The following is a 16,996-nucleotide window of genomic DNA, read 5'->3' on the forward strand; positions in this document are numbered from 1 at the left end:
CTGGTGCAAGTGTGCTATAAAATATTGCTTATGAATCTGGATTACTATAAAATTTCAAGTAGAAAGTTATATGTAATTATCAGAGTATATATTAAGCTTGCCTTTATAAATGATCTAAGTTGGTAACAGCCAAGGCCATTAGTTAATATGATGATCATACATTGTGAACTAAAATAGCACCTACAAGGAAAAAAATATCTGAATTACTAAGTAAGAACCAACTCTCAAGGTAAGACATCTGGAACACTGGGTCAGGGATATGGAAACCCTGCATAGAGATGACACACTGCCTGGCTATTCAGCCCAGGATCCCTCTGATAGAAGCATCAAGGATTGTATTACACTCATTTTAGCAAAAAAACCCGTGAACAGCCACCTAAAAAGATAAAAGCTTTGACCTATGCTCTTGGAGAGCTATTCAGGTTGTTTGATTGGATGTATAGTCTATGAGGGTCTCTGTTTTTTGAGCCAAGAATCAAAAGAAAAAAACAGGTGCTTCCTCCCTCCATTTCTTTTTTTTGTTTTCTCTGGGTAAAGAAAGATGGGACAAATAATCTTTTAAAATTCAATCTGTGATTTTAGTTTTAGTTCCTGGGCGGCCCTAAGGTAGAAGAAAATAATTTTTAAATCCTTTAGGTATTATAAATTCAGATCCAAAAGTGATGCTATCTTATAGTCAAGCATAAAATGAGAGTGCTAGTAGTACTTCTTTTATAAGGCTATCTGGTGAATTAAGTGAAATAACGTTTGAGCAACTGAGCTATAACCTTGTAACCAGTCTCTACTTTGCCACACATTCGTGAGGAAAGTAAATGTGAGTCCACAAAAAATACCTGAAAAATCATGAATGTTCTCTCTATATATCTTTTGGGAGCACTAGGGAGGAGCTTAGACAGTATGCCACACAGAAAACCAAATCTTTACCCATTTGTATTCCTTAGATCCAACCCCACAAGGCAGCTGCCTCAATCATTCCTAATTCTCCTCTATACTCTTCTTAAAACTACTCTTTCCTTCCTTCACCTTGTTTCTTCTCTTCCTCTTCCACTCACCTGCTGTGGCCCGCTCCTTGTTCTATACAACAATCTGGTCTTGGTTCCGTCCAACTGAGTTCCAACTGAATACATTTTCCCTAGTGACCCTCCATTCCCATGGCTTTATATAACATATATATGCTAATGCCCACCAAATTTTCCATATTCAGTGTCTATAGAGTTTGATAACCACTACAGACTCTTATAGCCAACTACCAACTTAAACCAAAGTGGAACCTTTGATTTCCTCTTCTATTCTGCCCTATAACAGCACATGGCACCATCATCCACTAACTTTCTTAAAGGGAAGACCTAATTTGTCCTTTTCCTTAATCCTTACATTGAATCTATCAGCAAAGTCTTTCCTTTCTGACTCAAAACAGGTCACAAATTCATCCACTTCCATCATCCTAGATTCAGAAATAATCATTTCTCAAACCACAAACTGGACACGTAATTATTGATACTTGACAGTGCGCTTTTAAAACTGAAACTATAATTTTTAAAACAAATTTTGTAATTTATATCATGAAATTCTTCTGCTTGAATCTCTCCAATGGCTTCCACTGTATTTGGGGCAAACTGAAAATCCTTACAATACCTGGTTCCTGCTTTCTAACCTCCAACCTCATTTTATAACACACCCTCATCTCTCAGGACATCTCACACATTCTAGCCTTCCCTTTTGTCTCCTATTTCAAGCAGGGCTTTTTCACTTGCATGTCCTATGACCAGATTTTCTTCCAAGCTCCAAATGATTGTCTTCTTTTTTCATTCATGTAGCAGCTCAATTATCACCTGCAATGAGAAGCCTTCCCTTACCAACATTATCTGACAAATCTTCCTTCCAGTCAGTCCATTTTGTTTTCTTAACATCAGTCATAACTCTGAGTAAGAATTCTGTTTATTTGTGTATACATTTGTTCATTTTCTGTCTTCTGTCTGTCTGGCATATGTCTTATTTGAGGGTAAATGCCAGGGAGACAGGAACCATATTTTTCATGTCTACAGTTATAATTACACAGCCTAGAACACTGAATGGTACAATAGATACTCAACAATTAATAGTGGAATGACTGCTGAATGGAGGAAAGACCTTTATATTTTTTTAAAGTCACCATCGCACTGTTTTCCTAGTGAATAATTGTGCCCACCGAGGACACTCAGGCTTTCTTCTAGGCCATCTTCCTTTACTATGTCCTGCTAGGTTAAGAGAGATAATTCAAATGCCATTACTTCTTCTCTCTCTTTTTTTTTTTTTTGTGACAGAGTTTTGCTCTTGTTGCCTAGGCTGGAGTGCAATGGTGCGATCTCATCTCACCACAACCTCTGCCTCCTGGGTTCAAGCGATTCTCCTGCTACAGCCTCCCCAGTAGCTGGGATTACAGGCATGCGCCACCACGCCCGGCTAATTTTTGTATTTTTAGTAGAGACGGGGTTTCTCCATGTTGGACAGGCTGGTCTCGAACTCCCAACCTCAGGTGATCCACCCGCCTTGGCCTCCCAAAGTGCTGGGATTACAGGCATGAGCCACCACGTCCGGCCGGCATTACTTTTCTTAACTGCATTGTTTATCATAGTTTCTTCTATTGTATCTTGAAGCCAAAGAATTAGAAAATATTCTTGAGAGCAAATCTGGCAGTTTCAGACTTGATTTCACCAGCATTCTCCATTATCTACCTAGCAAGAGAAGGGAGATGGGTGTCCACGCAGTTCACTCCCTTGTTTGTACCTCTTGCCACAGTGAAATACTCACATGGGTATCACCAACTCTCAAGCATGAGACTATCTTGCATGTGTCAGCAAATCGCATAATCATCCTGAGGTCCGTAAGGCACCCAGAATTTAATGCCAAGACTTGCACAGACACTCTATTTAAGATCAAATCTGGCACATCAAAAGCAAAAGAGTCATCACAGTCTAGTTTGTCCACATCTTTAACTGTCCCTTAGGGGTTTCCTAGGAGTCCCCAGCTTTGTTAAATTGTGATCATTCTCGCATTAATTCTTGCTGATCCAGCCGTCCTTGGCACCTTCAATTTATTTATTTATTTTTATTTGTACAAGTTTATGGGGTATGTGAACCATTTTCTTACATGTCTATAATATGTAGTGATCAAGTCAGGGTATTTAGGGTCCCCACCAACTGACTACAATATATTTTGGTTAAGCATTGCCAACCTACTCTGCTATTAAGCATTGAATTTATGCCATCTTGCTGTATATTTGCATCCTTTAACCCAATTCTCTTCATCCTCACCCCTTCCCCCCACTCACACTTTCCAGTCTCATTATCTATCATCTCACTCTCTTTCTCCATGCGCTCTCACACTTTTTGGCTCCTACAGATAAGAGAGGACATGCAATATTTGTCTTTTTGTGTCTGGTTTATTTCATTTAGGATAATGATCTCCAGTTCCATCCACGTTGCTGCCAATTACAAAATTTTGTTCTTTATTTATGGTTGAATGGTATTTCATTGTGTGTATATAACACATTTTCTTTATCCACTCACCATGGATGGACACTTAGGTTGATTCCACATCTTCATTATTGTGGCATATCTGACTGAAACCTTCTTCTTTAGGCTTGATCCCTGAGGGCAGCCATGTTGTTCCCTTTCTCTTTCTCCTCTTAAACAAGGTTCAGTAATAACATGTATTTCAATGACCCCTTCAGTTTGAGGTGAAACCTAAATCTGTTCAGCAGTGTTTTTCCGTAAATTGTTCAAAGCCTGACTTGTGTTTCTGTTTCTTTAAGCTGTGCTCCACTATACCTTGCCAGAGGGCAGACTGAAGAAGTCAGTTCAGTCTGAATACCAACGGAAAACACTTGTCTCCTCTGTGGCCATGTGCAGTTATAAGTTTCACATGTGAATCCTAGAAACTCCCCACAATACTGTAGACCAGCGGTTCTCAACCTTTTTGGCACCAGGCACCAGTTTCATGGAAGACAATTTTTCCATGGATGGGGTGGGGGAGTAGGGTTTCAGGATAACACGCTTCCACCTGAGATCATCAGGCATTAGTTAGATTCTCGTAAGAAACACACAACCTAGATCCCCTGCATGCACAGTTCACAATAGGGTTTGTGCTCCTATAAGAACATCATGCCTCCGCTGATCTGACAGGAGGTAGAGCTCAGGCAGTAATGCTCATTTGCCCACGCTCACCTCCTGCTGTGCCGCCCGCTTCCTAACAGGCCATGGACCGGTACCTGTCCATGGCTCCGGGGTTGGGGACCCCTGCTGTAGACTCTTCTGGAGATGCCTGACAATCTACTATGGGACCAGCTCCTTGGTGGCCTCCAGCTTCAGAATAATTATGATGGAACATGAAGACACTAGCCTTCATCAATTCCTAGCCTCCAATCGCCCCACCAGACTTTCTGTTGTGTGATCTAACTACCATTCTGAGTCTTCTCTCATCTCTAGCAAAAGGTTCCTCATCAGTTTCTCTAGTTTTGAGTAGCAAGCAGTTTAAATCATACATGCTTTAAAGCCTGTATGATTGCTTGTCCAGGCTGAGGCAGACATGATTAGACTGGTACAGGACACTTGCCTCAAATTCTTTCACTCTATCTGCTCTAGTATCACCCGGTTCATATTACTGTCATCCTTTCTCTGACTCCGGCATCAGCCTCCTAACTGGTGTGCCTGCATCTGCCATTGCCCCAACTAACCTTTTGTACACTGTATAGCCTGGATGATCTTTTCAAATGTTATGTGTGATCATGTCACTCTCTTGCTTAAGCATTTTAAAGATTTCCCATTGTTAGGGTAAAGACCAAAATCTTTAATATGGCCTTTAAGTAGAGTGATCATACAATTTTCTTAGTAAACTGAAAACTCAAACTGCATTTGAGAACGAAAGGGTGTGCTATTGTTAATTATACTGAGACAGCAGGCACAAAGTGGGGTGTCAGACACACTGGGGCAAATGTCATCTTACTCCAAGCCTCTGCATTTGAGTGTTTCTGACTCTCTTTCCAGCCTCCTGCCTCACATCACTTGATCTTGCTTTCTACCCTTAGCCACACTGGCCTTCTCTTAATTCTCAAATGTGCTGTGCCATTTTAACTACAGAAGCACTTTTTCCTCTGTCTAGATTGTTCTTGCATCCACCTCAGCCCCACCCTTCTCTTGGCATAGTTAATTACTTTTCTTAAGTAAATGTTACTCTAATATCATGCCTCAACTCATGATCGTTTCGTCAGCAAACTTCACCCTCGCTGCCTAAGTTAACCAGTTCTCTCATTCTGCACTCCCTGCACCTGACGCCTCACTGACACTCACTTACACTCTTCTAAAGTTTACATTTATTGATGTGATTATTTCATCAAGTTTGTCTCTCTCTGACTAGACTATGGGAGCAGCAGAAGGCATAGCACTATTTTATCTTTGCACCTGGAAAGTGCCTGACACATTGTAGTACCTTCTTAACAGCTGTTGAGTAAGCCAATTAATACTGTGCTTACTCTCACAGAGTTTATATAGGATACTTAAGGTATATATAAAGTACACTTCAACAAGAATAGTCACCATGTTTGTGAGTTGTTTTAGAGCATGTTTTGTTTTGTCTTTTAAAAATATCAAATTAAAGGTATCTTCAACGCTTACCTACATACGCTACATAGCCATTTAAATTTATCCTTCTTTTAGAAGAAAAATAGAGGAAAGTGAATGTTCTGGTCTGCATAAGATGAGGTGACCAGCATGGGAATTCAAACTCATGGTTCAATGACTATTCCACATTCATGAAATGAATAGGCCATAGTATATCCAATATTTTAATTTCAGACACATTCACAATCAATACTGATCATCACTGTCTAGTCAGTTGTTCAGTGATCCATGCCGATCATGATGACAGCTGAAATTCATTGATTGGGTATGTCCTACACAGGCATAGTTGCCATCCGAAAAAGCATTTTTCAGGGAAACAAGACCAAGCTAAAGCCAATTTGTAAAACAATGGTCAATTGTCACATGAGTCCTCAGATGGTCTTGTACCCTCAGAGGATTCCTCCAATTCAAGTGCCAAATGCTCGAGATGTATCCCCACCCTGAACAAAACTTACTTTCAGAAAATTATCAGTTATGTACATGGTAAGAATTCTAACTTCAGTTACGAGCACTTCAGAATTTTAAGCATCATCTCAATATGCTGAAGGAATAGGAGATTTGGCATGGGACTTATGGACCATCCCAGGCATTTCCAAAATAAAACCTATTGAGGGCTGTAACAAAGAATTAGTCTCCCTCTCCAGGGAAGGATTCTTTGCATTAGTGATTTCACACGCATGTCTAAAATACTGGTTCCATTTCTTAAGGTTTCAAGGACCTTTTTCCTTTTAAAAAAAACTTTCCTTTCTGCCTCAAGGATAATGGATAAGTTTAAACATAATTTAGTATAAAATAGTTAACCAATGTTGTTTTCAGCAAAAAATTAAAAAATAAAATTTAAAAAAGCCCTCAATTGACACAAAATCTGCTTTAAATAGGTTAGTGATGACAATATCTAACTTATGCCTCCTTAGTAGCTTATACCCAAAAATGTGGAGTTGACTTTGATATAGGCCATCAGACAAGAAAGAAAGAGACAGAGGGAGGGAGGGAGGGAGAGAGAGAGAGAGAGAGAGTTCCTATAAGTTTTCTATCATCCTCCTTTTCTACCTTATAGCACATGCATGCACACAAACGCACACAGACACAAACACACACACACACAGAGGCAGGCAAACATAATCTCATCTTCTGTGACATCAATGCCCAGTCAGCAAGTTGTATCTTCAGGGGAGAAGATCATTAGCTAGGTAAGGTCGATAGGTAGAAATCATGGCGATTCTATCACACTTTGTTATGGCGAATAGAGGCTGTCAAAAATGTCTGGAAACAAAAAATTTTATTGAGAAAACTTAATTTGTATTTTATAGACTTTTAAAACACCCTATCAAAGACCTACATAGAGTCCATTACTGTATTAGTCTGTTCTCACACTGCTATAAGGAACTACCTGTGACTGGGTAATGTATGAAGAAAAGAGGTTTAATTGATTCACAGTTCCACGGGCTGTACAGGAAGCATGGCTGTGGAGGCCTCAGGAAACTTACAGTCATGGCAGAAGGCAGAGAGGAAGCAACTACGTCTTCACATGGCCTGCCTGAGAGACAGAAGGGGAAAGTGCTACACACTTTTCAACAACCAGATCTCGTGAGAACTCACTCACTATCACAAGAACAGCAAGGTGGATGTCCACTCCCATAATCCAATCACATCCCACCAAATCCCTCTTTCAACATTGAGAATTACAATTCAACATGAGATTTTGGTGGGGACACAAAGCCAAACTATATCAATTACTTTTAAAGTCATTATGTTTTCTCATGTTGAACATGAGAAAGAACATAATTAATGGCATAAGCCTCTGAAATGTTAGAATATTTGTTATGAAGAAAAGTAAAAGAAACATAATATGCTTCATCCTATGAAAATACAGGGGGAGTTTAAAGATCAAATGATAAAACTGTAGAATGAGATGAGAATATTGAAGAGGCATTTCAGCATTCCTTTTTCATTTTAGCTTCATGTTTTGGTCAAACTTACTTAAAATTAACTTTAAATGCTTTTTAACTTAAAAGCAGTATATATAATTTTATGTCCTAATTTCTCATTATTCCCTCAGTACATAAGATCATCCCATGTTAACAGTTGTTATTTTGGGATGATAACATTTTGCATAACTACTTTTTTAGTTAACAATTTGTAGACCATAGTATTGTTTGAATTTTAAATAATAAGCATGCATTATTTTTAAAGTACAATAAAGTCATCTAAAAACAATAAAAAAGGAAGTTAAAATCTCTCATAAATTAATTATCTGTGGATAATTATCTGTGGATAAAGAAGTCTGTTGAAATTCTTCTTTGCCAATGACTAACGTAATCATTTGCCAATGATTAGGTTAATCATTGGTAATTTCGCGATGTTTCTTACATGTACATAGAGTTGATTCACTCATAATTCTTATTTTCATTTATCTTCTGTTGCTGTACTGGCACGAAATCATTTTCTTAAATCCTAAAGTAGAAAAAAAGTGTGTACAATTCATATACACGATTTAAAGAAAAACAAAGCTAATATCTAGGTCCTTGACACATAGCTTATGAAACGGAATGCTCCCAGAGATTTTGATGTCCCACTCCCTGACTTTTTTTCTGCCTTGCTACCTCATTGTTCATTCTTTGACCTCTTTCTCCCTTGCTTTGCTTTATGAAATCTTCATGTATTTATGTATCAAAAATAAAATACTACTTAAATTTGTCTATTTTTTAGTCTTATAAAAACGAGATCATTACATATATAGTCATTCTTCTGTAACACTATGTTTTGAGATACATTCATTTTATTTATTTATTTATGGATCATACTATATACTATATACTCATCACTGTATAATACTGTATTGTAAGAATATTTCAATTTATTTATACATGGTTAGTGGACAACTGAGCTGGTTCTCAACTTTTAGCAATGAACAAATAATGCTGTTATGAACGTTCTTGAACATGTTTTAGTGTGCATTTGTAAGAATTTCTCTGGAAGTTAATTCTGCCTGAGTGAATTGCTGAGCTTTAGGAGATGTGCATGATAATATTTACTGAAAATGTCAAATGCTTTAATGTGGCTTTTACCAATATGCATTTCCTCCAGCTGTGTTTCAGATGTACCATTAATCTGCATTGTTGGTAACATGTGGTACTGCCTGCCTTAATCCTGGCAATCTGATTTGTGGGAAATTGAATCTCTCTGTGGTTATAATTTACATTGTCATGATAACCAACAAGGTTGGAATCTTTTAAAATATAAACGGATCATTTTTTTCTTCTCTTATAAAATGCTTGTTCATATTTTTTCTTGTTTATTTGGTTGAGCGTGTTTGCCTTTTAAAAATATATACTATTAATTTATAGTAGTTCTTTGTATTCTCTAGCTATTAATCCTTTATAGGTTAAAATTGCCAGAAATATCTTCCAGTCATTTGTGGCATACTCTTTCACTCTTTTTATGGTTAGCAGAAGTTATTTTTTCATACAGTCATTGTAAGTTAGAAAAGAAAACACCAACTAGATACGTTAAAACTTCTCCTTTTATTCTCTATGTCTTTTAATCTTGCTTTAATATTTCCCATTTCTTTCTTTTGCTAGGTTATAGCCTGGGTAATGGCTGGGTTAATATTCTACTTTACAAATAATCTCTTCTGTCCAGTCTTGTTTTCAAACTGTTCATTGAATTTTAAATCCTTACTTTCGTGTGTTCAATTTATAACATTCTATTTGGATACTTTTTCAAATTTGTGTGGTCTTTTGAAAAATAGTGTTCTCATATGTTCCTATCTGTGATTTCTCTTTCATATTTTTAAATATTAAGGATAGGAAAGAGTAGCTGTCTGCAGACATTCTCTCATGGGACTTCATTTCCTTGGGTGGTTTTATCACTCTTAACTATAAGCTCATGTTCCTTAGAACTTATCATCTGTGGAAACACTTTCATTCTGGTTTGAAGTTGTGTTCCCCTAGAAAAGGACTACTCAGGTATTGTGAATTTTGATTGTGAAGATACATCCAACTTGTGTTTACAAATACTCAGGGACTATATTTATATTTTTCATCGCCCATTGTCAAGGCCTAGACAGGCAAATTTCTGCTGTTTCTTCTGTGCAATTAGCTTATGTTTTTTAGAATTCTGGCTTCATTTCCTAGCAAATTGCCTACCTTGGATTTCTAAAGTCTAGGATTTCTCTCTAGTCTACACTGAACATTGTAAAGAATCCCAATATTCATCAACAGTGTATTGGATAAATCAATTACAATTTATCTATGCAACATCTCCTACACATCAAAGAGAATAAACTATTGCTAGTTGCTACAGCATATATTCATGCTTTCAGACAAAATGTTAAATAAAAGGAATGAAACGTACATTTTTTTTTTTTTTTTTTGAGGCAGAGTTTCACTTTTGTTGCCCAGGCTGAAGTGCATGGCACAATCTCGGCTCACCACAACCCCCGCCTCCCGGGTTCAAGTGATTCTCCTGCCTCAGCCTCTGGAGTAGCTGGGATTACAGGCATGCTCCACCATGCCCGGATAATTTTGTATTTTTAGTAGAGACGGGGTTTCTCCATGTTGGCCAGGCTGGTCTCGAACTCCTAACCTCAGATGTTCCTCCCACCTTGACCTCCCAAAGTGCTGGGATTATAGGCGTGAGCCATCACACCCAGCCAACATAAAATATTTACAACATGCAGTTCTATTTATATAAAATCTAAAAATAGCAAAACTAATTCATAGTTTTAAAATCAGATTAGTGGTTACACCTTAAGGGCATTCGTGATTGGGATGAGAGTGACTGCTAGAGGACTAGCTAAGTTTTGTTTCTTGGTGTCTCTGGTATTCCATGGGAATTGTTACGCAGGGGTATGTTCACTTTGTGAAAACTTATTGAACTAAACATCTAATCTTTGCTTTTCTGTATGCATGCTATACTTCGATAAGAAGTTGGCTAATTTTTTCTTTTGCTCCAAAACCGTTTATTGTCTAGCCCATTCTTTCTCCACTAATATGAATATTTAACCTGAGAGAGAGAGGGAGAGACAATCAACATGACTGCGAAAACAACAAATGGGACAGTTGCCTGGATGGGCCCCCTCCTGAATACTGGCTCCTAATCCTATAGTATGCCAGTGGCATTAGGAGCACAGGCTTATATTTGCTCTTTCCATGAAGTAATTGCTGGTTCTCTTTATCTCCTTCTGCTTCCTGACACATGATGATTAGAGGTGCAAGCACTGGTGCAAGCATTCTGGGTTGGAATCCAGATGTCATCTACTAGCTGGTTTGGATTAGATACTAACTTTTTTAAACCTCAGCTGTCTCATTAGCAATTTGGGGATCATAATAGTACCTAAATGAAGGGATTATCCTGAGGATTTAAATGAATAATGTGTGTAACTCATTTAGCACTGTGTCTGCATAGTAAACTCTGACAGATTAGATATTATTATTATTATCAGTATTAACCTTTCACTTTTTAAAATTTCTTCTTACATTCTCTTTCTCCCTAATTTATTTAGAATAGAGCATCATCTATTTCAATTCTCATCTATCCACTTTCCTTATTCTCACCCTCCTTTCCATCATGCTACAGACCAAAGTAGATGGTGGCAGAGTGCCTGGGTACTTTTATGATTTCCAAGAGTGCTTTTAAAAGCTAACATGCAAATTGAAGAGAGGTAATAGCTTGATCTAAAATGAGAGAGAAAGACTTGTGTTTTCACATATTAGACAAAAGCTTAAAACTTCTCTAGTACCTAGCAAAATAGTCTGTATTTAGACCTGGTGTTAAATAAAATATTTTTGACAAGGATGGTGAGAAAAAGTCTATTTACTTCACATACAGGTCTAGCATACAATGTAATTACAAATAACTTCCCACAGCAGTGGCTGCAAAGGTGGCTCCATGCAATTAATGGTAATGCTGTGTGTTATTTATTACCTGTGTTATTTAATCTTTAGTCTTCAATTTGTGAACTTCCTTTAGTTATGAAATTTCATGACTAAATAAAAAGAGCTTTGGTGAGGTGGGCATACCAATTTGAAAGTTCTCTTTGTATTATCAGTTTATTGAGTTACATACATAGAATTACACCTATAAATGAGTATACTAACATATTATAGAGTGATAAAGACTAAAAGAACAAATTTACATAAAGTTCCTAGCACAAAGTAGGTCCTCAAAAAGTGATGAATTCTTCTGAGATCAGATGAGAGTGTTGACCTGGAGGTATAAACTGAGAAAGGAAAGGAAGAAACATCAGGAACCTACTTCTTCACTCCTTAGAATATCCTATTTCTTGAGCCAGAGGTGGAGAATGGCCTCAAGCTGGAGACAAAAAAGACCCAGATGTTGGGCTGTGGACCAAATATCCCACTTTACTCAAGATACCATTTCCAAGTCACATACTGTGGTAATTAACGCTATGTTAGTGACACTTCTGTAATGGGTTACAGATTGTTGCTGTGGTGTGTACAAAGCTTATTGGATAAATGTCTTTAGGAAAGGAAAAGACATTAGTCTCTTAGTGATCAATAGGATAATAAATTGTGCTTTGTTTCTTTCCCTGGATTTCATGTTTATCTTTAGAATAAATGTTAGCTTGCTCACTGCTTCTGTGGTTTCAAAGCTTTCAGTGTCGTGAAACACATAAACTTTTTATTCACAGTTAGCAAATCCTTAGCTTCTCTGCTGGACAAATAGTCATGTGAGTGGAGAGAATATAAAATCAAAGCAACAAGAAGCTAGGGCAGAGGATTTAGAGGGCAAGCAAGCATGGGCCAGGACTTTGACAGCACTCATCCAGCAGCATGCGAACTCCAAAGAGAACCAGATCTCCAAAGAGAAGTATCCGTTTTCTACCCACCAAAAACACCCACATTTTCCCCTCCAAGATGCTCAGGACTCCATGACTTATTTTGGAGGAATTGTCCCTTTATCACATTGTCAATATTCATAAAATAGCAGGTTTCTGACTACCCAGTACTTACGAGCAAATACAAGTAACTTTTAAAAATACTAGCAACTTAACTATGTTATTCATTCAGCTCTAATTCAGATGTAATCAGGACTTAAGATTCTGTAAGAGCCCATGTGGAAATGTTTTGTCATTAGCAAGGGTATAAAAGGAAGAGAGGAGAGTTTTGTTGTTTCTTTTCCCCTTTGCCTTCTTTTATCAGAGTAATTGAAACAATCAGCTTCCTGACATCCTAAAAGATAATGATCAGAAGAGAAGGCCGGGTGTGGTGGCTCATGCCTGTAATCCTAGCACTGGGAGGCTGAGGCGGGCGGATCACGAGGTCAGGAGATCAAGACCATCCTAGCTAACACGGCAAAACCCTGTCTCTACTAAAAATACAAAAAATTAGCCGGGCGTGGTGGCAGGCGCCTGTAGTCCCAGCTACTCGGGAGGCTGAGGCAGGAGAATTGTGTGAACCTGGGAGATGGAGCTTGCAGTGAGCCGAGATTGCACCACTGCACTCCAGCCTGGGTGACAGGGTGAGACTCCATCTCAAAAAAAAAAAAAAAAAAAAAAAAAAAGAAAGAAGGAATGGGAAGAGAGAATATAAAATAGACCTTTTTAGCTTTTTCTTTAATTTTCCTCCCTACTGACCCATTCTGAAAGAAAAGGTTATTTATTACATTCTTTGCCCCACTTTGGTTAGCTGGCAGAAATAGAGAGGTTTCTCTCCTTTTCCCTTTTACCCCCTAGTAAATAAAATCTGTCCAACATTGATTGTAAATGCAGACAATCATCAACAGATTCTTTGAAATCAAAGTTAAAATTGAACATACTCAAGTGTAGCCAGCAGTCCTTCCAGACGAGAATGTAACATGGAGGCATGGACATTATTTAACAATTATTTATGATCTTCCTACTATGTGCCAGGTACTCTGCTAGCATCTTGAATCAGAATGTGGATATTCAGAAGGAAAAATTTCAAACCAAAGAGGAGGACCAATTGCAGGATGATTTTAATTTTCCTCACAAATGTTATAAAGAGTATGTCTTTTTTAGTAACCTTCCACACAAATGGGTGTGTTAATGAACAAATGCAGATAAGATGTGCATGGCTTTCACTGAGTTGCATTTATATGCCTCATTATTTCTACATAAATATGCCCAGCCTGGCTTTTGTTCATTGCCATTTAGAGTGATGGTGATTAAAGTAAATACAAAAGTACAAATAAGAATGCTTGAAAATAATGGTGTAATCATTACTAATTCATTTTATATTTATTGTAGTATTAGTTCTAATGAACCTTCTTGATATTAATGTGGGTGTTATAAGTACTCTGAATTTTTTACTGTGAGTCAGTATTAATTAAATGAATGGTTATTTTTATCTGTGTAATGGGCCTAGGAGGGATATTATTTTGGTGTTTATAAAAATCGATAGTAATACCTTAATAGTAAAAGCTTGTTTTTATTCTTTCATGTTGATTATTAATACTGCTTAATTAATGTGTGCTTATTGTACAATAATATAGTTAGGCAGATTCCAAGCTCATGATATTCTTGTAAGGTCTTCTCTGCCCACTGAAGACAGAGAAAACCATATTAAAGTAGCCCTGAGACGGAGTAAACTTTTTTTTGTAACTCTTTGAAATTGATAGCCCATGCGTGGTTTATACAGAATGTTCTCAGTTAACCGATTATTAGAACAATCAGCATATTTTCCTGACAGTAAGTTAAATAAGGTGATATAAAAAGGCTTGAAAACTATAAATTAGCATTTTCTTCTACTCTGCATTGATAGAATATTTTATAGTATTCAAAAACCTTTCACAACCATTTTTCTACTCATTATTATTATGACAAACATTCTTTTTGGTAAGAAGCAATGTACTTAGTTGATTACAGTGAAGGATTCAGTTAAGAAACTAATTTAGAAATCTTGTTTCTGGGGCTGAATCCATATGACTCTAGGCCATCCTAAGGATTAGTGTTATTATTTATAAAACGATACTAAAAGTGCCTACCTCATAGATTTATGAAGCACCTCACTCAGTAACTGGCATGTCCTTCGCTTCCCATCTGTGTTAACTCCTTCAGTTACTATAGACAGGTGGGGGATGAATGAAGCTGGAGCAGGTTATGGATCTATCTAAGGTAACACGGTTGTTGGTAACAGAAAAGGGACATGATGGAAGGAATGCGGAAGGAAGCAGAATAAGGAAGAAAGTGACAAAGTTGGCTGCGGAAACAGCTCCCACAGGCATGTAGGCAGTCAGGAACCAGTTGCAGGAGGGCAGGCGCTGCCATTTCTACAGTATTCCTTCTTTCTCTGCTGGATGGAGAGCAGCAGAAAAGGAAGCACACCCTTGGATCCACTGAAGGCTGGAATACTAAAAATCCAGACCACACAATCTACACGAAGTGAGGAGGCTGTAAGCCAAGCTTTCCAAAGGGTACGTCACATGTGAGAATTTACTGCCCAAAGTGGGACTCACTCTTATCAAATTTTATATACCTGAATTAACTAACGATTTGATTTAATTCGTGAGTTAGCATGAAATACTGGAAGTAAAAAGTAATAATTCTTTCAACAGTACTTCTCAAATTGTGTTTTGCATAAAATAGGATTATGATAAATGTCAAAATGTGTAAGATATATATTAATGACTTGTTTGTAATAAAAAATTATATTAGTCATGAGTATGTGAACTCTATATATACCAAAATTACTATTGTAAAATATTAGAGATTAGTTTTTACTTAAAGTGAAATACCACATGATGTTTTAAATCTATACATATATATGACTTTCTAGATTTATAGATATCTAGAAATATATATGTATATATGCATACACACATATGTGTGTGTAGATATATATCAGTTTCTAGATATAAAATATATATTATAGCAATATATATTACTTAAAAAGCAAAAACCAGACTGATAATTATTTAATAGCACACAAAATGCATTTAATAGAATTTTTTCATTAAAACATGAGTTTAAAATTTAACATATTTTGAAAAATTAACCTTAATGCATCAAGTATTGTTAAATCTCAATACATATATTAAATAAATACTCTGTTAATTTATGCTACCAAGAGTTTCATTACATGGCGACTTACAGTATAATTTAAATTATGGTGTAAATTGAAATACTCTTAATATCTAAGCACAGAGAATCAAAAGTAAAAGTGGGAAATTTCAAATGGAGAGAAAATTGTAGTTTGTACTGGGTTTTTTCATTTTGTTTTGTAGAGAATACAAGATTTACAACTCATTTAATATTAAATAAAAATAAGAACCAGAGGCTTATTCAGAAAGCCAGTATTATAAATATTGATAAATTATGTGTAAATTACATGTAATGGTTTGTTCTCCAGAGTAGCAGTGAAGGGTGAATGGTGGAAGAATAAAAGGGAGGGAAAACAGTATGAAAGTAGAGAGAGAGAAATATGAAAGATATATTGAGGGGCAAAAGAAGTGATGAGAAATAAAGTGTAATTGAAAATAAGGAAGAAGAGGAAATAAGACAGTCATATATTGCTTAATTATGGGGACACATTCTGAGAAATGCATCATTAGGCGATTTTGTAGTTGTGCGGACATCATGGAGTGTACTTCACAAACCTACATGGTATGGGCTACTACACTCCTAGGCTACATGGTATGGCCTATGGCTCCTAGGTTACAAACAGGTATAGCATATTACTGTGCTGAATACTGTAGGCAATCGTAACACAATGGGAAGCAAATGTGTATCTAAGCATACCTAAACTTAGAAAAGGTACAGTAAAATTAAGATATTAAAGATAAAAATATGGTATACCTGTACAGAGCACTACTATGAATGGAGCTTGCAGGACTGAGAGTTGCTGTTGTTGAGTGACTGTGAAGGCCTAGGACATAACTATACATTACTGTAGACTTGGTAAACACTGTACACTTAGGTGACACTAAATTTATTTTTAAAGACTAGGTGTGGTGACTCATGCCTGTAATACCAGCACTTTGGGAGGCTGAGGTGGGCAGATCACAAGGTCAAGGGATCAAGACTATCCTGGCCAACATGGTGAAACCCCATCTCTACTAAAAATACAAAAATTAGCTGGGCATGGTGGCATGCCTGTAGTCCCAGCTACTTGGGAGGCTGAGGCAAAAGAATCTCTTGAACTCAAGAGGCAGCGGTTGCAGTGAGCGGACATTGCGCCACTGCACTCCAGCCTGGAGATAGAACGAAGACTCCATCTCAAAAAATATATATATATACTTAAAAAAATTATCTCTTCAATAATAAATTAACCTAGCTTAACTTTTTAACTTTATAAAGTTAAATTTTAAAAAACTTTTTGACTCTTTTGTAATAACACAGCTTAAAACACGCACTG

The 16,996-nt window shown here is 37.0% G+C and overlaps 1 protein-coding gene across 1 annotated transcript in view; it reads left to right on the forward strand.

The window, feature by feature from the left end:
• The first annotated feature begins 12,371 nt into the window (after nucleotides 1–12,371).
• The window catches only part of LOC100595410 (uncharacterized protein C8orf87), a 32,064-nt gene continuing 27,439 nt past the window's right edge, over nucleotides 12,372–16,996 (forward strand). Inside the window, exon 1 of the mRNA XM_003268301.4 lies at nucleotides 12,372–12,491. Coding sequence (XP_003268349.3) covers nucleotides 12,455–12,491 — 37 coding nt within the window. The 5' untranslated portion in view covers nucleotides 12,372–12,454. The remainder of the gene's footprint in view (nucleotides 12,492–16,996) is intronic.

This window comes from Nomascus leucogenys, chromosome 16 (assembly GCF_006542625.1).
Source record: "Nomascus leucogenys isolate Asia chromosome 16, Asia_NLE_v1, whole genome shotgun sequence".
Classification (NCBI taxonomy): domain Eukaryota; kingdom Metazoa; phylum Chordata; class Mammalia; order Primates; family Hylobatidae; genus Nomascus; species Nomascus leucogenys.